The 27,848-nt window shown below is 35.0% G+C and overlaps 1 protein-coding gene across 10 annotated transcripts in view; it reads right to left on the bottom strand.

The window, feature by feature from the left end:
- Positions 1-1,738: 1,738 nt before the first annotated feature.
- The window catches only part of RICTOR (RPTOR independent companion of MTOR complex 2), a 129,455-nt gene continuing 103,345 nt past the window's right edge, over positions 1,739-27,848 (bottom strand). For 7 of the 10 annotated variants that reach the window (XM_032337544.1, XM_032337543.1, XM_032337547.1 and 4 more), the window contains 13 exons: positions 27,737-27,824; positions 26,507-26,599; positions 26,067-26,173; positions 25,149-25,378; positions 22,652-23,660; positions 22,298-22,369; positions 18,448-18,625; positions 17,567-17,651; positions 16,553-16,786; positions 8,380-8,535; positions 7,947-8,070; positions 6,368-6,506; positions 1,739-6,243 (listed from right to left, as the gene is read on the bottom strand). In XM_032337544.1, coding sequence (XP_032193435.1) covers positions 6,169-6,243; positions 6,368-6,506; positions 7,947-8,070; positions 8,380-8,535; positions 16,553-16,786; positions 17,567-17,651; positions 18,448-18,625; positions 22,298-22,369; positions 22,652-23,660; positions 25,149-25,378; positions 26,067-26,173; positions 26,507-26,599; positions 27,737-27,824 — 2,590 coding nt within the window. In that variant the 3' untranslated portion in view covers positions 1,739-6,168. The remainder of the gene's footprint in view (positions 6,244-6,367; positions 6,507-7,946; positions 8,071-8,379; positions 8,536-16,552; positions 16,787-17,566; positions 17,652-18,447; positions 18,626-22,297; positions 22,370-22,651; positions 23,661-25,148; positions 25,379-26,066; positions 26,174-26,506; positions 26,600-27,736; positions 27,825-27,848) is intronic. The other 3 variants (XM_032337546.1, XM_032337545.1, XM_032337548.1) reach the window with 3 other exon arrangements.

Here is a 27,848-nt window from a genome sequence, read left to right as displayed (position 1 = left end):
CCTTGGGCTCCACGCTGGGCATGAAGCCTACTTAAAAACAAACAAACAAACAAAACAAAGTACCTAAAGCCAAATTAGTAATAGCTCTTTAAAAATATCAAGGTATTTTGATGGTATGCAGGACTGGCATTAATGACCTATAAATATCACATCAACCCGGAGAGTGGTCCTCAGCTGCGTGGGTACCGCGATCACTCAGAGCAGGGACTTAGCCACACGGCAGAACCACACACTTGCCAAAGGAGCTTGCTCGCATTCTAGCATCTACCTGACTCAATGTTGATTCTAGCAAAATGGATTCTCCACTAGAATGTGTATTTATTGGGAAAATCAAGTTGAATTTGACAACTAGTATTTCTCCTAAGAGCTCTGTCAAAAGAAAACTGGCTTTCATATCAAAGAATCTACAAAACGTATTTAACATTTCCCATTAAGTAGAACTTTAGAAACCCCTGAAGAGACACAACAGGAGAAAAACCCTTCAGAATTAGTAGTTAAAAGATTTACAACACAGTAACTAAATATATTCAATTTAAAGTACCAAGGAAATGCAGTTGACTTTATCCTCTAGGATAAGCATTAAAGAGACCAAAGTTTTAGTGTATTTTGCTTTTTTTGAAATCAACACAAAAGTACTTGTTATGATCTCAATGACGGTCCCCCTCAATGTATGATGAAATCCTAGCCCCCAAAGATGACGGGTATTAGGAGATGGGGCCTTTGGGAGGTAATTAGGTCACAGGGCTGGAGGGAGCCCTCATGTACTTGGGATTAATGCTCTTGGGATACCCTGCAAGGCTCCTATTCCTTCTGTCATGTAGGGACACAACAAGCACTCTGGAAGAGGGCCCTCACTCAACTGTGCTAGCCCTCTGGCCTCAGACTTCCAGCCTCCAGAATGGCAGAAACAGATTTCTGTTGTTTGTAAACTACCCAGGCTGTGGTGGTGTTATAGCAGCCTGAATGGACTAAGACGATACTTTATTTTTGAGAACTTTTATGTACCAGAGAATCGGGTTTTTTCAAATGAAACAAACTTTCTGAAGTTTAGGTCCACATTTTCCAAAGATCAGCTGTCTAATGATTATTAAGTCTGCTTTTAGTTTATTTTGGGGCCAACTCTGTTTTTGTTGACCAACAAACATACACAGAAGGCGATGGGAAAATGATATACAGAAATGTGCCTAAAGACCAATCTATCCAAACAAATCTATTTCTGAAAGTGAGATATATATTTTACCACATTTAGACAACTGTAAACTAGCTTTGACCTGGCTTTGACACTGAATTTTATTTTCCAGCCTTGGTAATTTCCCTCGTGGTATTCTCTTTTGCCACTAGGTGGCTGTACTGATAGCCCATCTGATCAAGACAGTTTCTGCCTGAGAAATCAAGTACCTTCCACAGAAATGTCACCATCATACTCATCGTCTTTATTGTATATTATTTCCTCAAAAAATTCAGAACTATTCTGGCTAAAGATAGATCCATTTTTTCAAACACTCCATAATGATTTCAAGTTAAAAATAAAACCTGTAAAGTTATTTGTTTGATTAGATTATGAAGAATGTTTAAGTGTAGATCTCTCAAAACATCTGGATGAGCCACTAATGTATTACTGAACTAGACTCTTACCTGTGGTACCTAAAAATCATTTTTACTGGGAGTCACATGTGTCAGCCTCTATGGTACATAATTAAATCAACACTGATTGTTTAAAACTTCAAACAGAACACAAGTTTTAAGAATTTTAAGTACATTTTATTAACAATGTATCCCTTTGATAAGACTATGCTTCAGGAGGCTTTTAATGCCCTTGACATAAACTGTACACATTATACAAAAACAAGAAAACCACACACACACAAAAAATCAAGGTGAGCAAAACCATTTGGGGACAAACCTTCTTTAAATTATACAGAACTCAATGAAATATTCTTACGGAAAATATATAAATACTTTTTCTTCTATGTTACAGTTATACAATATAAATCAGATTTCAATGTCTGTTCAGTGACCTACAAACACCAGAACCTCCAAATATGTAGCAGCTTATTACTAAATAAAAAAAGGATATCATGTGGCTAGGGAGCAGTAAGTCTGAGATTTTTTTCACAATCCCTTACCACTTTTCAAAACTAATTTACACCATTTGTTTTACAATGCAGCTTCAGGGTTTCTGTCAGGCCAGTAAAGGAGCATTTTTCAACTATTATCTATGAAAAATTTTTATCTCTCCCCCGCTCTGCCCCAAGACTTTGTATTTTGTGCTAAATCAACCTATTTAGTGGCAAAATTACAAGGTATAGTTTTTGGCATAAATTATATTTTTCAAATTAAATATTTTGTAAAGAAAAACAAGATGTGCAATTATTGCATGCTGTGGCATAGCTATCCACCTACATTATAAAAATACTCCAGTGCGGGGGGAGGGGGGAGCCACATCCTGCGTGAGTCATAAAAACCTACTATGAATGAGAAATACTTTGGGAACCTGGAACTTAAAGTAAAAAAAGAATGTTCCTAGAAAGATTCTCACAGATTTCAATATTGTCTGATAAGCACTGCTATCCATTTCACTAGGACACTGTTATAATGATACTCTCACTGTAGTGATACTCTTGAAATTAAGCTTGTGATAATGGATTTCCTGAATGGGGAGCCAAGGGAGACCTTTCCCAACTTACATTTTGGAAAACCTGAAATGTTCTTTTATTTCATCAGTTCTTCTCATAAAACTCTGTTAATTCTACCTTTTCTTTTTTCCCAAGTTTAATGGACTGTGAATTTTAGACAACACTGGAAGCATAAAACAAAAGGGGGAAAACCTTAACTCCAAAGGACTTTTTCCCAAGGTAGTTTTACAAAGCTAATCTCACACAAAATTAGCACCTCACTCTTACCATGCAAAAACAACTGCAGTTATAATTTGGATGACAATTTGATTAGTTTTTATTGCTCAATGATCTGTGCTTTAATGTGGGGATAAAAGGCATCCTCTGAATGGAATGAAAAAAAAAATTTATAAAGAGCAGTAGACAAATCTAAATAAGCATTGAAACCTCACTGTTGAACACTTTAATATGCCCTGAAAAACTCAACTTTAATTATCTCAAGCTCTGGATAAAAGAGCTAAAAAAGCTACCATTTCAAAAGACCTTGTACACATGATGTTAGAATAACTAGTATAAGAATGTATATCCCTCCAAAGAGCCTCTTTTAATGTCGCTGTCTTACAGAATGTACTTATGCTACTAATCTTTATTAGAAAAATTTTTATTAGGGAGACTTACCCCTTCAAATCTACCTAGGCATAAATAGGAAATAAAAGTATAAGAAATTTTAGACCATATTTAATTATTAATACTAATTTCTAATTTCCTTATTATTTACCAGTATTTACTTAGTATGTGAAGCTGAAATCTGTTCTTGAAAAAAAATTTCAATTAGAAATGACAGTTCACTTTACAATTAGATATTCACAGTTTACAACCAGCACAACTGCCCAAATTCCTCCAAATTGTTCAGTAATTACCAATAGTACAAATTTATAGGACTAAGATTAATTCTAAAATCTTGAAAAACTACAGTATTGACATTATTTTGGTATTTTATAGTCTGGTAGTATCTATTATTTATAGATGATTTTTTCAATTATTTCTATTACCACTGACACCATTCCTAATCTTTTCTGCTATAATTTAATATTTTTAAACACTAAGTTAATCACTTGGCACTGCATGTGAGCATTTTTCATCATAAAAGTCTACCTTTATACAGATGAGTACTTGAAAACGTATTAGACCTGTCAGTGAAATATGGATAAACCAAATAGCACTATGCATTTAAGTACAGACATTTTTTCTTAGATTACTGATAACCACAAAACTCTTGTCTCTCCAAACTAAGTGCTACAGACAATTATTATAATGTATACATACATGTCTTTCAAGGTAATAGTCAAACTGTTCAAGCTAATAGTAACAGAGACTTCATTTCAAGATGGATGAGTGAAGTGGGGTCCAGGATGGGGACAGTTGTGTGCGTGCGTGTGTGTGTGTGTGTGTGTGTGTGTGTGTGACAAAGAATTACTGTTAACTTTTGAGGGATTAAACCACAGATTTTATATTCTATATTAATTGAGGTAGTGTTTAAAATGAATGTCTAAAATATGTCAACCCCATTATGAATAAGATTACTAAATTACCTCCTTTGGAGTTTTTAACCACTATTTGGTCTAGTAACTCTGACATTTGGTTCTCTGGAAGGCATTTTAGTCATCCAAGACCAAAGACCAAGGTGACAGGCAACGTTCTTAATAGTACTGTTAACATTTAAATAAACACTTGGGTTCAGTGATAAATTAAAGTTAAAAAAAATATTTTATTTTCACTTGGATTTTATGAGAGAAAATCTGAAGAACCACTTTTTAACATAAGCAGCAGCTTACAGCCCTTATCTGCTTTGTTATAAATGTAAGTTGCTACACAGTGCATGTAAGAACAATTCACTGAAGTGCAGTCGAAGAGGTGTTACGAAGTGAGATGAAATGTTTCATCCCAGTTGGAACTTTCAGTGCCAGTAAATTAAAAAGAAACAAAACCAAAACCAAAACAAAACAAAACAAAAAAACCAAAAAACAAAAACTATCTCTGTGAGTTACGTTTTCTAGTTCACAGGGTTCTTTACAGAGATCTCAAAGAACAAGCCTGTTATAAAAAGGATCTGTACTATGGGAAAATATTACTCAAAGTACTAGGACTGTGTCAAAGCTGATGTGTTAACTGTAAAAATGGTATAAACAAATGAATTAAAAAAAGGGTCCTAATCAGTCCAGCTGGATTTTTTTCTATTTATATATAGACCTCAAAAAAGATAATCCTTTAATTTACAAGCATTCTACTGGTGATGGCCATGCTATTTTTATATACAAATTTGCATATATGTTTAATTCCTGTAAAGATTTCCAAATATCTTTAAACATATACAAATTAAACACACAAATAAACAAAACCTTGCCCTCATCAACTTAATAACTTCACAAATATGATAAAGGCAATGACTGTACTGATAAACTCACCTATCACTGCATTCAGTTTGTGCAAAACAAGAACACTGATAGAAAATAATTAAATTACTGCTGCTTTAAAATCTGGTACTTAAGGCTTTTCACTACAATTTTTAATCATAATTCAAGTTGCATTTATGATTTTTTAAAAAGGAAATATGGCTCGTCTTTTCCCATGGAATGTGTAAACCGAAGGCAAACTTCTCTGTCAAGGGATCCAAAGTGTTACTGCTTTCTTTTGTTTTAGGTCTCAATTAATAGCACTTGTTCAAGTTCCTGTCTCAAATGGTGACATGGGAAGTTGATGAAAATGAGGAGTCCACTGAAAACATGTGCGTTTACAACTGGGAAATACTTTGAATTATAAAATGACATTCTGATTTGAATCAAGAACTGTAGTGAAAAACCTTAATTGGTTCAAATAACCTATACTAACACACTGCCACAAAACTGAAGAGACAGAAAACAAAACTGTTTGCAAGTCTAGTAACATAAAAATAACTTACAAGTCCTGGGTTGTTGAGGCTCTTCTTTTGCTTTGAGGTTACAAACCTCTGAAGTAGTGTTACAAATATTAAGAAAAATGTGGAAGGGCCGAAGTTCCCCCTCTAATACCAGCAGTTACAGCACACCCCACTGTGGGACAGGGTGTAGCCTCAGAGACACTGATTCCTGGTTTCCAGGAGTTAGTTAACAAACAAGGCATCTTTATATTTATCCTAAAAAAAGAATTCAGAAATAACTGTGTGAAGGGTGCTTCTGGATATCCTATTATTGTTCCACTGTTATTATGCTCTTAAAATGAAAAAATAGAAAACACCTATGTAGGTATTCAGTGCTTGGCTCTTGCATATTATGGAAACTAAAACTCGTAAAACTGTGGTAATGAGCAATGAACCCCCAGAGGGTTCAACAGGGAAAAGAGGAAGTTGTTTTGGTTAGGGAAGTCTGCGGTTCCAACTGTGCGTGTACCAGTAATGGCTGGAACAGAAGATACTCCTGTCTTTGCTGCCCAGTCAGCCAGCATTTTCTGAGGCTTTTAGGAAATCCACAAATATGAATATATATAGCATTCATCTATATACATCATAACCATGAGGTCAGGATTCAGCAGATGTATCAACTATAGGTTGCTTTGGTGGTGTTGCCAGCACAGCCTCTGCTTCTTCATGCATCTAGGAAAGAAGTGGTGAACTGTGAATGACCTTCTAGTGTTATTGACAGATGGAATCTCTCTCTTAACCCCAAACACAGAATTATTCTTGAAAGTTAAATTTCAGAAATACAAATCTTACTTACTTGTAAAAACTGTACATCTTGAAATAATTCTTGTATGAACCTCCGACATGGAAGTCTAAATGTGCAGTGTGAGAGCAAATGGGAAACCTCAGAGTAAAGGCAGATGTCATCAAATGTTTGAGGATACTTCTCTTTAATTCTAAAACCAAAGAAAAGATGATAGTGTGATTAAAAACTATTAATAATGACTTACTATTTTTCCTTCCAAAATACCAGTTTTTAAATATTTTTTTCCTCCAGACATTGATCAGATGGTATATTTGGAATGATGGCATAAGAATATAAAATATTAAATATTTCTACCTCAAACTTTAAGTAGATATTTTAAGTTTGGGGTTATTTCTTAAGATGATTAAGAGAGTCAGAAATATTCTTTTTCACTAGCATGAGAAATGGCAAAACTTATTTATCAGCCTAAGATGACTAAACTATTTTCAAAATTAAGTTTAAAATATCCTTGACTGGGCTCTTTGTATCTTTCTACCTTCCAACACTGGCTTTTAGCTAAGATAGCATCGCAGAAGCGGGGGTAGGGTGGCACTGGGGTAACACACAGGCTAAGGACCCACTATTGTTGGAGCATCTGGCCAGGAGGTCTGCAGGGGGACCCTGGCATCTGAGTTACAGTTCTTTTAAAAGAGCCACAGGAGACTCTGAGCTGCATTTCTTTGGGGGACCGCACTATTTTAATAGCATAGATCAATGATGGTCATAGTTCAATCTGAATCTTCCTTTATTGTGTTGCTATGATTTAGGGGAGAAAAAATTAAAATCTTGCAACTTTTATTACAAGAAAAGAGGAAAATTAGGGATAAAATTAAACCAAGAAAATATCACTTATTTTTGGGTAGGCCGCCTTTCTCAAACTGTTCACTCTCAGGATTCGCATACTTTATTAAAAATTAAAGAAGACCCCCCCCAAAAGCTTGTTTTCTGTGGGCCTTGGCCATTGCTAATTACCATATTAGAAATTAAAATTGAGAAAACTTCAAAATATGTTTTAATTCATTTGAAAAACAAACCCATTACTTGTTAACATAAATGTATATATATATATATATATATATTTTTTTTTTTTTTTGAGAGAGTGAGCAAGCAAGGGTGGGGGTGTTTGGGTTGCGGGCGGTGGGGGCCCGGCGGACAAGAAGAAGGTGGATCCCAAGCAGACTGCCCTAAGTGTAGAGCCCAAAATGGGGTTCGATCTGAGATCATGACCTGAGCCAAAATGAAGAGTCGGATGCCTGACTGAGCCACCCAGGTACCCCATAAATATTTACATTTTGATGAAAAATAATTTTTTTAAAACCAAAAATGTGAGAGGAGTGGTATTTTACATTTTTTCAGATCTCTTTAAAGTCCAGCTTAATAGAAGATAGCTGGATTCACATACTTATTTCTGTGTTCAATCTTTGACCATACGTTATTTTGGTTGAAGTATGTGAAGAAAATCTAGCCTCACACAGATATACCATGCAGAACTACTGATGTAAGCTAATTAGTCTAACTTTTGAAGTATTTCAAGGATCTTTTTCACCCTAAAAAGCAGAACAAAGAATAGCCATGTTTATAGTTTACTTACGTTAAAAGGCCAGTTTCATGACATTTAGTTGATACTGAACTACTCAAATTAATGACTAATCTCAAGACTTCTTTGCGAAGGAGTATACGGCACATTGGTGTATCATCTGGAATTGTTTTAACACCTAAAAAAAAGATGAAAATATTCTATCTTTATCATAATAGAAAATGATTGCAACTTGTGAGATTCTTTAAATCTTACCTAAAGATCTCAAACTGAGATAAATTGCCCCGAATCTGTCAATCATTTTGGGATCAAAATTCTAATGGAAGAGGAAGGCTAAGAGGATACCCAAGAGTAGCTCTAACAGTTGGCTAAGTACACCTGAATAAAACTGACTTGTAGTTTTGAGATAATTTCCAATACTTATCAACAACAACAAAACTAAGTATGGTTTTATTAACAATGCTTGGATGTAAATCTGCAAACTAACCTAGCAGCAGTTCTGTGCTTTTGGTGCTGCTGGCTGAGCCTTCTTGAGACACTCCATCACTGCATCCAGAAATCCCCGAAAACTTAGAAGGAACCACTTCTAAGGGATTATGGATCGTCTGCTCACACCAGTCAGAATATGGAATGTCTTGAAGGTCTGAAGAAAAAAATCAGTTATTTCTATTAAGGTATCATAATGGTTTAATTCCTATGCTTCATTATATACCACAGAGGAGATGGTTTCTTATGATTTCTTTCCAGGTTTCAACAATTATTTTCCATGATGAGCTTCCAAAGCAAATTTGTATTGCTCAGATAGTGAAATTTGTTGAATTCTAGAGACATTATACACGAATTTTATTTTCCTAAATTACAAAATATATGAATATATGATTAAAGAATTCAAATAAAAGATGTACATAGAATAAAACAGAAATATATCTTATCGGGCGCCTGGGTGGCTCAGAAGGGTAAGCCGCTGCCTTCGGCTCAGGTCATGATCTCAGGGTTTGGGATCGAGTCCCGCATCGGGCTCTCTGCTCAGCAGGGAGCCTGCTTCCCTCTCTCTCTCTGCCTGCCCCTCTGCCTACTTGTGATCTCTGTCAAATGAATAAATAAAATCTTTAAAAAAAAAAAAAAAGAAATATATCTTATCTACCCCATCCCATATTCCCACCCACACAATAAATACCTCTCCAAAGGGAAATACAGTTCAAAGTTTGACACACACACATATGTGCGTGTGTGTGTATTTTTTAAGGTTTTATTTATTTACTTGAGACAGAGAGGACACAGAAGGAGAGAAAGAGGGAAAGGCTGACTCCCTGATGAGCAGAGAGCCCGATGTAGGGCTTGATCCCAGGACTCTGAAATCATGAACTGAGCTGAAGGTAGACATTTAACCAATGAGCCACCCAGGCACCTCCAACATTTGTATCTTTTAAGATCTTTTGCTACTTTAACTTTGTTTTTCTGGTTCTTTGGGTGTGTAAGTGGGATTATGTTATATTTCTTATTCTGTGACTTTTCTCCCCATTTAATAATTACCAATATAAGAATTACACTTCCCTGAGCTTATCAGTTCATTCCTTAGAATTAAATTTACTAAACTACCCATGCATTGCTAAGGTACTCCTAGATGGGATTTTGAAGTCAACCAAATATCTCAGTATTGTTAAACTGACATTAACTTTTTTGATTTAAAATTCTCCTGAGCACTTACAATGATTAGAGCAAATGGACACCATCAGGAAGTCTTTGGCTATTCTTATAGAGAGTAACACTGGGCAACCTATAAAGTCATACAACCTTGGTACTATAAGAAATACTGGAAATTAATTGAAGTTTTTATCTCACGAAAGAAGAAAGATTCAGAGAGAGGAGATACAACTCTGCCAGAAGGTAAGAGCTTTTGACAGATGGTTCAGTACTCTTTCTTCTATAGCATGTTGTCACAGTAGAGAACAAAAAAGCTCTATTTTTAAAACCCAAGAAACCAAACCAATGTCAATCTCTCCCAATGTTGTTTTCCTTTGAAGAGATATGACCCTTTCACCACACCTCTAAACACTTCCTATGATGATAATTTATAAAATAGTAAGTAGAAAATGCTTTGGTTCCTTGGAATAGATGATCTATAAATTTAGCATAGTTTTAAAATTTTGCTTATTACGGAAATCATGTGCCTTTCAGGCACTTAAAAGTAACACATGCTATTTAATCATTCATTGATTTAAAAAATAAAACTTAGGCCAAAAATCTGAGAACTGAAGATGTATTTAAAAAACAGTAATGGGGGGCGCCTGGGGGCTCAGTGGGTTAGGCTGCTGCCTTCGGCTCAGGTCATGATCTCAGGGTCCTAGGATCGAGTCCCGCATCGGGCTCTCTGCTCAGCAGGGAGCCTGCTTCCCCCTCTCTCTCTCTGCCTGCCTCTCCGACTACTTGTGATTTCTGTCAAATAAATAAATAAAATCTTTGAAAAAAAAAAAAAAAACAGTAATGGGAGCGCCTGGGTAGCTCAGTGGGTTAAAGCTTCTGCCTTCGGCTTGGGTCATGATCCCAGGGTCCTGGGATCAAGCCCCATATCGGGCTCTCTACTCAGCAGGGAGCCTGCTTCCTCTTCTCTCTCTCTGCCTGCCTCTCTGCCTACTTGGGTGATCTCTGTCAAATAAATAAATAAAATCTTTAAAAAAATAATAATATTAAAAAAAATAAAAAACAGTAGTGCTGAATAACCAGATAAGAGATGAATATATTATTTTAGAATCAGTAGATATGCTACCTAGGGACTATGATGTCAAAGTATTTCAGCACAAGGAACAGTAAGAAAGTTCATTCATTCAGTCAACATGTTTCTGGAAAGTTATAAACTATTTCAGCCTCACTTTTAACCTACCATGACTCCTAGCATTTCTAACCTGTCAGAATCAGGTCCTATCTCTGAACATGTCAAGCATTCTCATTAAGAAAAACAAAAACAAAAACGAACAAACAAAAAAAACATTCCTCTAGGCACACTAGAACCATACAATGCATAAAAATCTGTGAAGGTGGCAGATGCAGAATACAATGTTACCAGATATCTTATTCCATCAGCCTTTCCTCTGAGCTTTAAATTTCTGAACCATTACCACCAGACTAGAAGTTTTAGACAAAGAAATGTCTTAAGTTCAAGTCTAGATGTTCCTTTAAAATGATCATTAAATAGCACAGGGATTATTTTTTAGTCATCTGCCATGGACAATATGGAAGTCTTCTTCCTGATAAACAAAATCCTCGATATGGCCTACAGAAATGCTTCTCAAACTTTATTATGCATGTGAACAACCTGGGAGTCTCATGAAGTGTAGATTCTAATTCTGCGCATAGCGTGGAGTTTGAGATTCTGCATTTCTGACAAGCTCTCAGGTGATGCTGATGCTGCTAGTATGCTGGCCATACTTTAGGTACCAAGAGTTCTGCAGGACCTGCTCTCTGCCCATCTCTCCAGGCTGATCATATACCTCCTTCCCTCTGTCTAGGTTTTACTCACACAGATGTCTTTTGGTCCCTACTACTCTCCATGCATGCTCTCATGAGAGAAAACCATTGCTCAGGCTGTTCACTCTGTCTTTAAATTTTCTATATTCCATCTTCACCTTTTTTAGCTTCTATTCATTCTTTAGATCATAGCTCAATAGTAACTTCTTCAGAAGTCTCTTTTTTGACCTGCCTACTTGGTTATATTCCTTTGCTGATACCATGTACCTATTCTTGATGGCACTTGTTACAAATGCAGTACTATATGCACATATTTGATTCACAAATATTCACATACTCGACTGATCAAGTGATCAATCCATTCACCCATTTCTTTCCCCACTGAAAGCTCAAAGAGTGCAAGAACAGTGTTTATGTGTATTGTTTTTTACTTTTCCCTCTTACAAATTTTTCCTGGCATCTAGTTTAATGCCTGACCCATGGCAGTAGCATAATAAATATTATGTTGAGGGCATGAATGAATGAAGGTTTGGCAACTTTTTAACCATTTGGCCTTCCTCCCTTCACACTTGTAAGATGGATATCAGTAGTAAACTGTAATCATTTCCCAATTCAGAGCTATTCTTCCCCTGCTGCTTCTTACTCTAACACATCTTATCACTGGCCAACCAGATGAGAGGCTCTGATGGCTTCCAAGGTGAGCGCCTTTCCGTCTGCAGCACGTCCTTCGCAAGTCCCAAACCTCATGATGCTCTGCCTGATCACTATCCCCACAACAGGTCACAAATGGATTACAACAGAATTAGCTATCTTGTGACCAGGTACATGAAAGGTGGTTTCCCTATTTCTTATTTGATAAAATAAGTAGAAAACAGTAAAGTCAAGTCCATAGTAAGTACTTCCTAAGTAGCTGATGAATAAGTATACTAATGAAGCATAACTTGCAGAAACTAAAAACATCATAAATGATGGGAGTCAGAATGACTTAAAACACATTATTTTTTACAGTGTGCAATACATCAGAACAATACTGCCCAAACTTCTCACTCACAGGAAACGACAATAATTACATTTCGGAGCCCTGGACAGGGCTGTTCACAGTGTAAAATGCCTAGTCCAAGGGTCTGTCCAAACCCACACCCCAGAGGCATGGAAACATTGAGGGAATTAATGATTTCAGCACACCCATATCCTGTCTGTGGTGCATCAGCATGCTATAACCCATCAGTTGGAAAGCTCTTAATCAGAACACCAAGGAAAATTTTAGAAGAGTGACTCAGAGAACTTTGATATCACTAGGTTTTTCTGAGCATGGCTAAGTGATACCAAGAAAAGGTACCCATGGAAACACTTTAAACACATATACAAACACCTATAAGTTGGAAGTTGCTAATATACATGTTGCCCAACTTATGATGGTTGGACTTTACAATGGTGCAAAAATGATACACGTTCAGTAGAAACTCTATTGCTTCAAATTTTGAATTTGGAAATTTTTCCTGGATAGTGATGTGTGGTACGATCCTCTCTTGTGACACTGGACAGTGACAGTGAGCCACAGTTCCCAATCAGCCATACGATCATGAGGGTAAACAGCCAATACACTACAACCATTCTGTTCCCAAACACCTATTCTGTTTATCACTTCAGTACAGTATTTAATCAATTACATGAGAAAGCCAACACTTTATAAAATAAACTTTGTGTTGATGATTTTGCCCACCTATAGGCTAATGAAAATGTTCTAGGCAGGTTTAAGATAGACTAACCTATAATGCTTGGTAGCTTAGGTATATTAAATGCATTTTTAAATTATTTTTATTAACATATGATGTATTATTTGCGCCAGGGGTACAGGTCTGTAAATTATCAGGCTTACACATTTCACAGCACATACCCTCCCTAATGTCCATAACCCAACCACTCTCTCCCTACCCTCCTACCCTCTAGCAACCCTGTTTATTTTGTGAGATTGAGTCTCTTACGGTTTGTCTCCCTCCCAATCCCATCTTTTTTCAGGTTTTTCCTTCCCTACCTCCCAAATTCCTTGCCCTGCCTCTCAAATCCCTCATATCAGAGAGATCATAACTGTCTTTCTCTGATTGACTTATTTCGCTCAGCATAATACCCTCCAGTTCCATCCACGTCATTGCAAATGGCAAGATTTCATTTCTTTTGATGGCTGCATTGTATTCCGTTGTATATATATACACCACATCTTCTTAATCCATTCATCTGTTGATGGACGTCTAGGCTCCTTCCATAGTTTGGCTATTGCAGACGCTGCTGTTATAAACATTTGGGTGCACATGCCCCTTCAGATCATTTTATCTTTAGGGTTAATATCCAGTAGTGTGACTGCTAGGTCATAAGGTAGCTCTATTTTGAGCTTTTTGAGGAACCTCCATGCTGTTTTCCAGAGTGGCTGCACCAGCTTGCATTCCCACCAACAGTGTAGGAGGGTTCCCCTTTCTCTGCACCCTCACCAACATCTGTTGTTTCCTGACTTTTAAATGCATTTGACTTATGATTTTTTTCAACTTAGGATGGGTTTATCGGGATGTAACTCCATCATAAGTTGGGGAAGATCTGCATATGGCATTTGTTGTATCATATAAGATAGCTGAATCTGGGTTTGCTCTCACCAAAAACATACTGTCTACTACAAAGTGGTATGTAGGTAGGTATTAGAAATATAAAAATGAAAAGACATGACAGTCCATACACTGAAAGAACTTAATGAGTGGAAGGGGAAAAATAATAATGACCAATATTGATTATAAGAGATCCATATACAAAGCACAATGAGAGTAAAGACGAAAGAATGTGAACATCTGACTTAGAGAGTGAAGGACAGCTTCACGTGTAAAATACTGACATCCAGGATGAGGTGGACCAGTCAAAGGGACTGTATGTTAGTTTCTGTATGGGGGCCAGGGGAAGAGGGAATAGCAGGGAAACACATTTTTCATGCCTGGAATTATGAAATACAAAGAAATCTGTTGCATTCCTATACACTACTAAGGAGGAAGCAGAAAGAGAAATTAAGAAAACAATTCCATTTACGATTGTACCAAAAATAAGAAAATATCTGGAGAAAAAAATTAACCGAGGAAAAGACCTATATTCTGAAAACTTCAAAACACTGATGAAAGAAACTGAAGATGACACAAACAAAAGGAGAGATAATCTATGTTCATGGATTAGAAGAACCACTACTGATAGCATAACCATACTACCCAAAACAACCTTCAGATTTAATGCAATCCTATCAAAACAGCAACAGTATTTTTCACAGAACGAGACTAATACTAAAATTTATATGGAATGGTGAAATACCTCAAATAGCCAAGTAATCTTATAAATTTCAAGATATAATACAAAGCTGAAATAATCAAAACAGTATGGTACTGGCACAAAAATAGACTCATAGATCACTGGTACAGAGCAGAGAGAGGCCTGAAATAAACCCACACTTATTTGGTCAATGAGCCTAAGACAAATTATACAAGGGGGCCAGATTGTACAAGGGGGAAAGATAATTTTATTAACAGATGGTGCTGGAAATACTGGACAGCTACATGCAAAAGAATGAAACTGAACCACTTTCATTCCACTTTCACACCATACACAAAAGTAAATTCAAAATGGATTGAAGACCCAAGGTAAGACCTTAAACCACAGAACCCTTAAGAGAAAATAACAGGTACTAATTTCTTTGACATTAGCTATGGGAACATTTCTCCAGATACGCCTCCTAAGGCAAGGGAAACAAAAGGGAAACAAAAATTTAAAAATTACTGGGACTACACTAAAATAAAAAGACTTTTATTTTTAAGCAAAGAAAACCATCAACAAAAGAGTAAGTTAACCTACTGAATGGGAGAAGACATCTGTAAGTGACATATGCAATAATGGCTTAAAATCCAAACTATATAAAGAACTTATATAACTCAAAACCAAAAAAACAAATAATCCAATTAATAATGAGCAGAGGACCTGTACATTTTTACAAAGAAGGCATACAGATGGCCAGCAGACACATGAAAAGATGCTCAACATGATTCATCATCAGGGAAATGCAAATCAAAACTACAACGAGATACCATTTCACATCTCTTAGAATGGCTAAAATCAAAACACAAAAAAACAACAACTGCAGGTGAGGATGTGGAGAAAAAGGAACCCTCATGCGCTGCTGATGAGAATGCCCTTTACAGTACAGCCACTGTAGAAAACAGTATGGAAATTCCTGAAAAAAAGATTAAAAATGGAAATACCACATGATCCAGTTATACTGGGAATTTACTCAAAGAAAACAAAAACACTAATTTGAAAAGATATATACATTCCTATGTTTACTGCAGCATTATTTACAATAGCCAAGATACGGAATACCCAAGTGAGTTTTCATAGTGACTGGCTAAAGATGTGGCATAGAAATGCAATAGAGTATTACTTGGCTATAAAAAAGAATGGTATTTTGCCATTTGCAACAGCACCGGATGGATGGACCTAGAGAGAATAGTGTTAACTGAAGTCATCAGAAAAGACAAATACCCTATGATTTCACTCATATGTAGAATTTAATAAAACAAGCAAACAAAGAAACACAAATAAGAGACTCTAGAACACAGCAAACAAAATGGTGATTGCCAGAAGAGAGGTGGGTAGGGCCATGGGTGAAAGAGATAAAGAGGATCAAGAACACATTTATCTTGATGAATATACAGAATTAATGACTCACTATACTGTATACCTGAAACGAATATAACACTGTAAGTTAATTATGCTGGAATTAAAAAATAATTTAAAGATTAGAAAAACAGAATTGCTGAATCATCATACTGTACATCTGAAACTAATGTAACATTTTATGTTAATAATAGTCCAACGGGGAAAAAAAAGACAATATATCACACAAAGAATCTTGTGTGATCTTGTATGGTGGGCATGAATAGCCAGTAAAGAACTGTCAACAGACTAATCCCAGGGAAGACTATGAAAGATGAATTGGAAGGGGCCAAAACTGGAGACAAAACACTAACCTCCAATCTTCTAATAGGGAAATGCTGAGTGACTGAACTAAGGCTGAAGTAGTAAGAACTGAATTAAGAGGGATGGTCAACAGAAGTGGGACATGGCTTGTGACTGGAGCACATTCAAATTAGGTAGAGAAGGACATAATCACTTACCTGAATGACTGCATATTGCACTTAGTTGATTACTGGGCTGGAAACCCAGAATTTCGATACAGACGCAATAAAGGCAGTTATCATCTGTATGCTCCTGTAATCCAGTGTCTTCTGTACTTTCTAAAAACAGAGAAGCATCTGAATGGATTGAATTCATTATTTCCGTAAGACTCATCTGCTGTCGTAGCAAGTGAAAAGAGTTTTTTACAAGACCTCCAGTTCCAGATGGAAGACCTGTGCATAAGTAAATATGAAACAACATCTGATAAAGATAGTATCAATGACACCTCTTTTCAAGATGTCTTGAACTATATGAATTTTTAAAGAAGGAATATAAGCAAAGAAAACCAGAACTCTTTTTATGACTCAAAATCTTAACTTTAACTGGGGAGAAAAAAAGAGTGATTTGCTTAAAATTAGGAAAATAAAGTTAGCAGATAAGCTTATATTACTTTAATATAAAATTTTAAGTGAAAATGGAAAACTAAAATCATACAATTAAGACATAGTTTCAATTATTCTCAGTAACTCTATAAAGAAATGTAATAATTCTGAGTCTAAAGAGGTACTAAAAAATATCAAGATTATGAAGCTTTAAACCTATGGCTAACATGCATATATTCATTATAATCTTATTGTTCATTATAAAGAGAATCAAGTAATATTTAAGTACATTTTTCTCTCTCTCCTTTCCCCCAAACACCTTTGAGAATCAGAATCACAAATTTTTCATGCATTCGTTTTTAAAAATAGAATCAAATGATCTAGTTTTTGTCTTCTTGAGAGGCTGGGTAGAATAGTTACAGTCCCTCACAAAAATATACTGTGGTTTAGTTTTAAATTGACTCAAAAAAATTATTTTGGCATAATTTTTAAGTTGACCCAAAAGTAAGTATATCTGAATTTTTAATGTCATCCTACTGAAAAAATTTTCTTTCTCATCAACTTTGTTTTAAAAAGAATTTTCTTTTTAATACAAAGAAGAGTCTCATGAAAACAAAAATCATGCATTACCTCCTGCCTCATGAGCAAACACTCTGGCACCTCGATCATCGTGTGGAGGTATGTTTTTTGTCTGGAAATAGGGAATATCCTTTACCTAAAACACATCAATTATGAAGAAGTTCACTTTATGAAATTAGCAAAATTAAACAAAATGCAATTTAAATAGAATTACTACAGCACATGAACTTAAAAAGTTCACTAAACGAGGTTAAATTACCAAAACTTGATAAAATAACAAATAATCCTTAAAGTTTTCATCTACTTTTAGTAATTTAAATAAATATTAAAATAATTGCTTTTAGAATTTATCTAAAATGTCTTTAGACTCCTGAACAAATGTGGATTCTTTAGTGCTGTATCATATAGGTATTTGTGAGTATCTCGTGGGATTAGGACAACTTTATATTATTGGACACATGTGGCTGTCCTATGTAGGATAAACAGGTTCATGGATTAAAAAACAAAAAAACAAAAAACAAGGAATATACTGTATACCTCGAACTTACACAACTTTGTGTTCAATGTCAAAAAACAAAAAAAGACAGAAACACAAGGATAAATCAAATGTGATTAAAAAGCAAAGTAAGAATTCACTAAACTCCTATAGAGAATATACTGGTAAAGAAATCAAACAAGATGCTGTTTTACTATGGGAAGAGAAGGAAGTATAATGTTCTGGGGACTTGGAATGGTGTATACCACCAAATGGTATACACCTCAAAAAAGCACAGAACAGTTGAGAAACGTGAAATAATTTTCATCACAAAATGTTTTTAAGCAAAACTGCCTTAAAAATAATTATCTTCTCCCCAAATAGTAATCACTTAAATTGTAATTTCTAGTAAGCAGTTATACAATATGAAATAATAAGAATACAGAATTCATGATACCTGGAATATATCATTGATGTCTACTGGAAGAGCAAGACCAATATAGTCATCGGAACTACCATATGTTGCACTGGACACCATGGACCTCACTGAGGAGGATCGCTGCAGGGTATTTTGATTAATAGGACTTAATAAATCTTCTTTATCTAATGAAGCATAACTTAAAGCTTTCATGAACCTATAAAACCATAAAAAACCCATTTGCATTAGTTTCTTGATTTGTAGTATTTATCATATAGAGAAATTATCATTTTTGTAACTTTTTAGCTAGCCAAGTACTAAACAGTGGTACCTTTTTTATTAGGAGCATATAAACACTTGGAATCATTTAGCTGTTATAAAATGATATACAAAATACATCCGTAATGGGACTGTTATGAAAAACAACTACAATGGCCTCCTAGGTTAAAGTGAAAAGGTGGGCAATTAAGATAACTTTTAGTATCTAGAATTAAAAAAAAAAAAAAATGACCCCAGAAGTCACAGGTATGATCCAAACACTATCTTCACAATCATTTCAAACTAGTAAATTTGCTATCATACAACCAAGGGCATTTAACATTATTTTTATGAAAAATAAGAACAATTATCATCCTTTGTGTGGTAATTACTTTAATGGCTATAGGAACAAGATTTATGTAACACAGCAGAAAGACACAAAACAGCAATTATGTTATCATTTGTAAATATTAAAAGGCACTTTTATTTAAAGCACCGATACTTCCTCAATGCACTCCTTGCTAGTGACTCCATAATAAATATGGTACACTGATTATTTCCATAAGATACCAATTTCTTATTCATGCAACATACATGCTGAAATATTTATTAGGCACTTGCTTCATATACACAAGGCACTACACAAGGCTCCAGTTAATGTACATTGGCATTGAGAAACCCAAGTCATTTAAAATGTAACAACGTAGCCTGATATTTAAAAAGGAATTATTTAATAATGCACACAAAAGAAATCCTCTAAAATTGTAACTATGAAGATTATCATACTGGGGATCCCTGGGTGGCTCAGTCAGTTAAATGTCTGCCTTTAGTTCAGGTCAGATCCCAGGGTCCCACACAGAGCTCCTTGCTCAGCACAGTCTGCTTCTCCCTCAGCTTGTGTTTCTCTCTCTGACAAATAAAAAAAAATCTTAAAAAAAAAAAAATTTATCATAGTAAAAACCACTAACTGAAATTGACAAATTTCATAAAATGGGTCAGTGGTTTTAAAATTATATTGTTAGGGACGCCTGGGTGGCTCAGTTGGTTAAGCAGCTGCCTTCGGCTCAGGTCATGATCCCGACGTCCTGGGATCGAGTCCCGCATCGGGCTCCTTGCTCAGCGGGGAGCCTGCTTCTCCCTCTGCCTCTGCCTGCCATTCTGTCTGCCTGTGCTCACTCTCTCCCCCTCTCTCTCTCTGATAAATAAAAAAAATCTTTAAAAAAAAATAAATAAAATTATATTGTTAAACCTCTCTTACTTCACAGAACTCTTTCTTCAAAGGAGTACTGAAGGTGAAAGGAGGAATTATTGGATTACTTGCCCTCCCAATCCCTACTTCAACCGACTAGCTCCGTTTTAATCTATTCTGCAAACCAGGTTTTCACAGAATTGTTTTTGTGAAGAAAGAGATTCTCTAGTTAAAATGCAGTATTTGAAAAGCTTAAAACCACTGATCTAGTCCAAATTCTCTTAGATAAGGCAACTAAGGTCTAGATATTTCAAAATTCATGAACCTTCCCACACAGATTCATAATAGTGAGCAACTGAGGTCTGCCTAGTTTTGTTCTGGGCTGATGAAGTGTTGCAAAGCTGTTGAAGTCTAGGCAGATGAGACATCAAGGCATAGTTTATGAAACGTTGTTTCAAATTCATTCACTCAGTGCCAGGATTAGTTAGGATTAAGAACTCCTACTTCAGTGTTTGTTCTACCATGTCCCAAGGAAATAGCTCAGTGAGATATGCTGTGTCAGACTCTCCATTATACCACAGACATCTGCATGCTTACCCTTTTAATTTTATAAGGAAACAAAACAAGTAACAACAGTCCTTCTTTGCCTAGATTCCAAACTGTTATCTTAAAGTAAATTTGTAGTTAGCTTCCATCACTTTCATTTTCTCTCAACTAACCAAAGGTAAGAAGTAGGAATAGAAACACTAATGCCAACACGACTTTTTTCCTCCGTGGAACCTGGTACACACACAATAGGTACGAAATACAATTTGAAAAACAAACGAAAGATTTGATAAACATAAAGTTCTGCTATGCCGTCATGCCTCTGTACAAGCTGTTCCTGTCTCCTGTTTTTTCTTGTTTTTATTTTTTTTCCCTCCCAATAAAAACATCCATTCATCTTTAATCCAGGAGTAAAATTTCCAAATAACTTTCTCCTGATCTAACAGAGAATACAGGAAATAAGATTCTAAGAACCCAGACTGGTTAAGATATAAGTGACTGGGGGTAGCTATCTTTTCTGGTCTATTCTTCAGAATATTTAAACGTGCATCTCTCTTTATGCCTTCAACAATTTGAACAGAAATGCCTGCTTTGACGGGATATCATCAACCTAACTGAATGGTTCAGAGTTAACAGCACCTTGGTTATTTTACTGAGCTGTATGACAATACTACTTCTACTGCTTATTTTGCTGTGCTAGGTTACTTACTGGCCCTGGCTGTGCAGTGACCTTTTGAGTTTTTAAATTTTTTGTTGTACTACAAAAGCTTCCTTCTTTGCTACCAATTTTATCAGCTGTCCTTTCCCGTTATAGTGTTCCTACCAATCAGAAGCTTCTAATTGTTGCTCCTATAGGCCTAAAAACCTGATATCCAAGCTTGTTAGAATAAGTATCAACTTGACTATGTGTTGGAGGTACCTCTTCTGAACACAATTCATGAACCTTACTGATAGAATTTAGAGTAGTGAGCTATTAAGAGATCTGCCTATCTTTGTTCTGAATTGGTGAGGCTGTCAAAGATGGGTAAGTTTCTGTATGAGACATTATTGCATAATTTATAAAATTCTATCAAACAGGGTATAATTTATTATCTGCTACAAAGGAACCCCTTCTACTAAGTGCATTAGCATTACTGAAATATTAAGAATATTATTAATATTATTATTATTACTATTAATATTATTAAGAATTTGGTTCTATAAAACCCAAATGGGTTACATAAAGAAATAACTACCCATAATGCCAATGATGATGATGATGATATGTGTCAAGCATTATTCTCGGTATTTCACAAATACTAATCCATTTAAATAAATGGGAATTAATAACCAAAAATGAAGTAAATTTTTTTAAGTATTTGGCCCAACAAAAACAAACAAAATAGGGGTGCCTGGGCGGCTCAGTTGTTAAGCATCTGCCTTTGGCTCAGGTCATGATGCCAGGGTCCTGGGATAGAGTCCTGCATTGGGCTCCCTGTTCAACAGGAAGCCTGCTTCTCCCTCTCTCCCACTCCTCCCTGCTTGTGTTCACTCTCTCTCACTATGTCTCTCTCTGTCAAATAAATAAATAAAATCTTTTAAAAAAAAAAAAAAGGTACAGAAATCTTTGCAACAAATTTTACATTTCATATATTTTAAAGGTAAAATCAAATTATTTATTTTGATCGACTTGGTCACTGTCTTTAGACATGGCATAGAAATTCCCTAATAATAGTTCTTGAGCATAGACAAACTGCTACTGCTGAATTCTGAGGGCCAAGTAATTCATGTAATGTTTGTTAGGTTCCTACTATATAATCACAGCTACTTAAGACAAACTGAGAATTTTACTAAAATTTGTAGTTAGAAAATATAGTAAAAATAAAGGTCAACTTTTGGAGCCTTAAATTGACCTACCTGAAAAAGTTGTTTGTTATTGTAGGTCTTAAGCTCCTGATTCCCCCGACATGCTTCTTTTTAAAATCGATCCTTGCAGAAGCGAGAAATAAAAAAAAGCTTGTGACTTGTGTGTCCTTGCAAACCATATATGTTTATTTTCAGGGCCTAAAAGAATTTCTTTTCCCCCCTCGCAGCTGCAAGAATCCATTTCAAATCATATCGGGTAACTAGGAGCTTATAGCCTACCATAGTAAGCAATTATAATTGGTCAGTTCTGAGGCTTATGTAGATGTAAAACCTGTCTACTAATGCTTTCCATTTAAGTCTGTTAAAATGCAACCATAATTGTTCATTAAATGTGTATTTGCTCACCTGCTTGGTGTTAACCTGGACTCAAAACTGTTGGCCTTCATGGTGATGGTATCAGTAAACAGCACGTCTTTTGCTGGAGATGCCAAAGCTTCAGAATGAGATAAGGATGGATGCATTCTTTGTTGCTGTAATCTTTTCAGTGTAGCGTAGCCAAAGGCATCTCTAGAACTCGTGTAACTAAAGTTACAATCTGCTAGACTTTTAATCGTAGCAATTGAGGGTGCTTTAAGGGACTGTGCTCTTCTAGGAAGTGTATGAGAAGAACCTGGAGGCACCAGGGACACTGAGTTTGATTTGGAGAGAGACAGATGGTTAGACTGTGGCGTCAAATAGTGGCTTGTCTTAACAGTTTTAGTACTTACCACAGTACTCATACTTCCACAGTCTGTGTCCACAGTTGTAGCATCAACACCTACTGTCTCTCGTGAAGGACTTGAACTCATTGAACTTATGCCACTTGTTGTAGTGTCTGTATTAAAACTTTGGCTACGTATCTTCATTTGTGAGCTTGTTGAACTTTCTACAACTAATCTCTCTCGGCTTGTGTTTTCTCTGTGATTCTCTGTACCAAGACTCTTGGTGAATTTTAAGTCATTCTCTCCAATACTTGGAGTACTACCAGTGTCTTCAATGTGCTTATTCCCAACAAATGAAGTTTCTAATTGTAATGTTTTCTGTACTGTGGATATGGGTGTGAAATCATCACTATGATTAAAGTCAACACTGGGCTCCGTAAGCGTTCTGATCCGCCTGTTGTTTGCCTTATTTTCAGATGACAGTTTCCCTCCTTTCGGATCACTGCTACTGCGATGTTTTTTATTAGGCAAAGTAAGTGAATTTAAGATACGATTCTTCACAAGTTTACTAGAAGCAAAGAAAGGGAATGAATTTTTATCCTTTATAGGTCCAGGTCGATCATAAAATGCTGGTTCTGTATCTTCATTGATGTCAAGAAAAAATGTACTGGTAGAGCTGCTTCCAAACCGGTCATCCTCCATTATGAACATACCTATGATCAAAAGACTGTTAATACAAGCACATCAAAAATGACAAAACAAAATCATGGCAACTATTTGTGACGTATTTCAATAATTCTTTGTCGAATAGTCATCTGGGGAAAAAATTTTCAAAAATAAAGGGTTAAACTGCTGAGGAGCCACGTTAAAAAAAAAAAGAACTTCTTGAGACCAAGTGTTTGAACTTAAATAAAAATGTGGTATTATGTTATTGTGAGGAACTTCTGTTATTTCCCAAGAAAAACTATAGGGTTCCTTACAGCACAGTTTACATGAAGTAGTTTTTTGCTTGCTGTTTTAATGGCACAGAGTTTCCAAAACCTCCAAATATTCAGGATAAAATTAAAGGAAAAAGGAGATTTGACCATGGATGTTTCACTCAGTTGGCAGAGATTCCTGTTAGCTTATTTTTCAAATCATAATAGATGGGAGATATTAATCTTACAAGAAGTGAATTCTTCTTCTTAAAATATACTTATAATGAGCCAAGTCATAGCATTTTAAATTCATGTTTAAATCAATTAGGTTTATTTATTTTGCTTTAGGTACTAAGGATCTCATCTAAATTCAGTGTCTAATAAAAAAGAAAAAGACTCAATCTGGGTGCCCAATGACATCTATGATATCCTATCCTATTTTTATTTTTAACTTTTTGTTCAGTAATTATAAACTACTTGAAATTTATTTTGAAAGAAAGCAAAATAAAATCCCAAAGAAACTTGCATATTGTATTTTCAGATTTTGTCAATTCTAAGATACATTTTTCCACAGATAATTCTAAAATCAGAATGCATCTTATAATCAGTGGTATGTCCTAGTTTAATAGGCAGTATTTTTTCCTTCTTTTTTAGTGGTTCATAAAATACTGATGCATCTTATAATTGGGCCTGGTGAAATACGGTTTGAAAAATGTTGCACTATCTTTTTAAAAAGAACTATGTCTTAAATTTTGTACAACTAACAATATTTAGCACAAAGCTTAAAACCACAAACTTTTTTATTTAGTTGATTTTTTGATACTCTTTTAAGAGTTTCAATATTTAGTTTTAAAAATTTAGCTCTTCTCTCAAAAATGAATATGTAAATTTAGTATCTTAACAAATACATTCTGGTTCAACAATCTCTATCTGAAAAATGAGTGAAAAAATTATGTAAATGAAAAAGGTAAGCAAATAAACATTCACTTTTTAGATTTTATGATAAGCAAAAATGGGAATGGTTCTTTTGGCACATGGCTTATTTTTTAACTCTGTCAGTAAGCTTTTCCAAAGGCTATTTAGAAAAGCAAGGAGAGAACAATGTAGTCTGTTGGCTATCACTCTCTGTTGTGAAAAGATAACATATTTTCCAAGACTCCATGACTGCCAAAGTATCTTAGAAAAAAGTACATTAGGAATGTAACAAATACATTTACATTGTGATATTATAAACACAAATGTTAACTACAGCTAACTGTACATGACCTTGTCAAGAATACTCACTTGATGGTGCAGATTCACTTTCACTATTATGTCTAGAGCTGGTTGACTCGGAGTTCAAACTCAGGGTGCTTGGGATAGATGAAAGTTCATTACAGAGTTGTTCTACATCATCTGGAACTACTGGCCACAGATGTTTGCGACTGTGCCTTACAGAATCCCAGTTGTGACATTTCAAAATATCACAGCCCTGTTTGGTTTTGGCTATGAGCCCAAGCACATATACACAGGTCCTATATGTAAAAGATGTAGTAATGACAGTTTATAATTCCAAACTGAGATTTCTTAAAGCAACCAAAATATTAGTTTGCTATATGTACATTTGAATTTTTTTTTAAGTCATTAAAAATTACTTAGCTTATAGAAAAATGTATTAAAATGAGTTAGGAGTAACTTAGAAGCCGTAAGTAACATGAACACCTTCTTAACATACACAGTAATTACAAAGAAGTAATTTAAAAGAACATAATGAAATCTTAGAGGAAAATGGCATACACAAACTTTTCTGGGATAAATGTGAAATATAAGGGCTACTGGAATACTGCATATCCACTATACTTTCACTGTTTGCCACTTACTAAACTTCAAAATTATAATGATAAAAATGCAATGGTAACATTAAACAAGGAGCTCCTTAAGATGTTAAACAGTGCATTTAAAAATCTTTTTTTTTTTTTAAAGTAAACTCTACTCCCAATGTGGGGCTCAAACTCATGACCCCGAAATCAAGAGTAGCATGCTCTATTGACTGAGCCAGCCAGGTGCACAACCCACCCCCCAACCTTTTCTTTTTAAATCTTGCGTCATTAGGATTTTCAGTGAATTAATAGTTCTAATGGACTACATAGAATACTCTTCCCTCACAGCTACTTGTGAACAAGAATATATACACTAGAAAGATTTATGAGTGAAGTAACATACCCTCTGATTGAAAGAACCTCACATTGCTTTGCAAGTTTTAGTATATCGGGAATCACATTTTCCTCCTGTAGTAAATTGAGACCCCAATTTGATGAGCCAATATTTCCCTGAAAGAAAAGAAATCACTTATATCCAATATATTTATAAGAGTAACTCTTTCAAGAAATCTGGAGAGCTAAGAAGAAATTTAACCCCATCTATGAGAGAGAAAAAAAAATGTGAAAAAAAACCTTAAATACGGAACTTGAAAAATTAATGCTTCATTTGTCTTAAGCAAGAAAACTAATAGCTTAAAAATGTTTAAAATGGGCAGAAACAATTTTGGTCCTAGAATATTAATCTGAGAATAAGTTCTAAATAAAATTATTTTTATTTATTATTAATGGGAAAATTTTAAAAATCTAAAAATGATGAAGATCTTATAGAAGTTTATTACAAACCAAGGCCCAAAGAGATGCTTTCAGTTTTTTAATTTCTTCCCATTTATCCAAATCTGGACTACGAACATTGTGACAGAGTTCAGTAATGATATTCTGGAGAAAGAAAAAAAAAACATGAGTAACAATATGTTTTCAAAGCATCTTAAAATCAAATTTTTAAGGTTTGCATTTAGTAACTTTTACGTATTTAAAATAATCTTATGTAAACTTTATGTAAACTTTTTAAAGCAGCATTAATGAGGAGGTTCTAAATTCATATTCTACAGTGAGCACTTAGGAGCTATGTGGTTTTGAGCAAGTGAGTTAATCCCCCATGCCTTGATTTCCAATCTCTAAAAGAGAGATCTGTTTCATATGGTGTAATGACGTAAGCATTACATAGGAAGTCCTTAACAAAGCACTTGGTACCTCGTATTATAAAAATATTAGTCATAATTATCAGTTTTTTTAAATAGAACCTAATACTAATGAATAAAAAAAATACTGTAAAGATATGTGCTCCAAAAGTCTTCATAGACTTAATATAAAAATAGTATACTATAGAGTACATTTATGTAAAACATTTTTTCCTGGGATGAACACTGATACAAAAATGAACTAAACTGCCAGATTACTATTGTTCAAAAGACACACATGCAAACACTTCTGTATCTATTTCTAAAGTAAGAAAAAAGTTGCATTTATTGAAAACACTTAATAGCCAAGACATATTCACAGCCATAAATTTGGTGTGCATATAATCAAAGAATAACTGCTTGACACAAAGCCTGTTATATTCCATAAAACATATGAGAATAGGGAGGTACAAACTAACAGCAATTAGTATTTCCAGTTTGTTGTTCACCAAAAATTCAGGTTCAGTTTAAATTCCCCAAAAGAACAATGAAGAAATTCAGTTTTTCAGTATGTTTCTACAAAAGAGATGAACTTTCCAACAAACTACAAAGGACAGAACTCAGACTTTACTTTAAGTGGCTCACTTACTCTACATAACGTATTAGCTATGCAAAAGGTGACAGGTAAGTCAGGGAAAGGCATGCACACCAGTGCTACATCTAAGGATTACAAACACAGCCTAAGTCAGTTATAAGATAGAAGGCTTTAAAAGCATTATTAATGCTGCTAACTTTAAGGCTTTTGAGAAGTTTTTGCAAAGGTACTACACTTTAGCAATATTAAGATTTTTTTCTATGATTGTAGCTATTTAAAACAAATAAATTGTGTTTTTACCTGTACTTCCAACAAATGACAGCCTGTTTTGTGGTGTACCAGTTGTCCATAGAGGTGTACAGGCAGGTAGACATGAGGACGCTGTAATCTAGCATAAATAAAGATGATTGAT

The sequence above is a fragment of the Mustela erminea genome, chromosome 3 (genome assembly GCF_009829155.1).
Source record: "Mustela erminea isolate mMusErm1 chromosome 3, mMusErm1.Pri, whole genome shotgun sequence".
NCBI lineage: Eukaryota > Metazoa > Chordata > Mammalia > Carnivora > Mustelidae > Mustela > Mustela erminea.
This window is presented reverse-complemented; position numbering and strand designations above follow the sequence as displayed.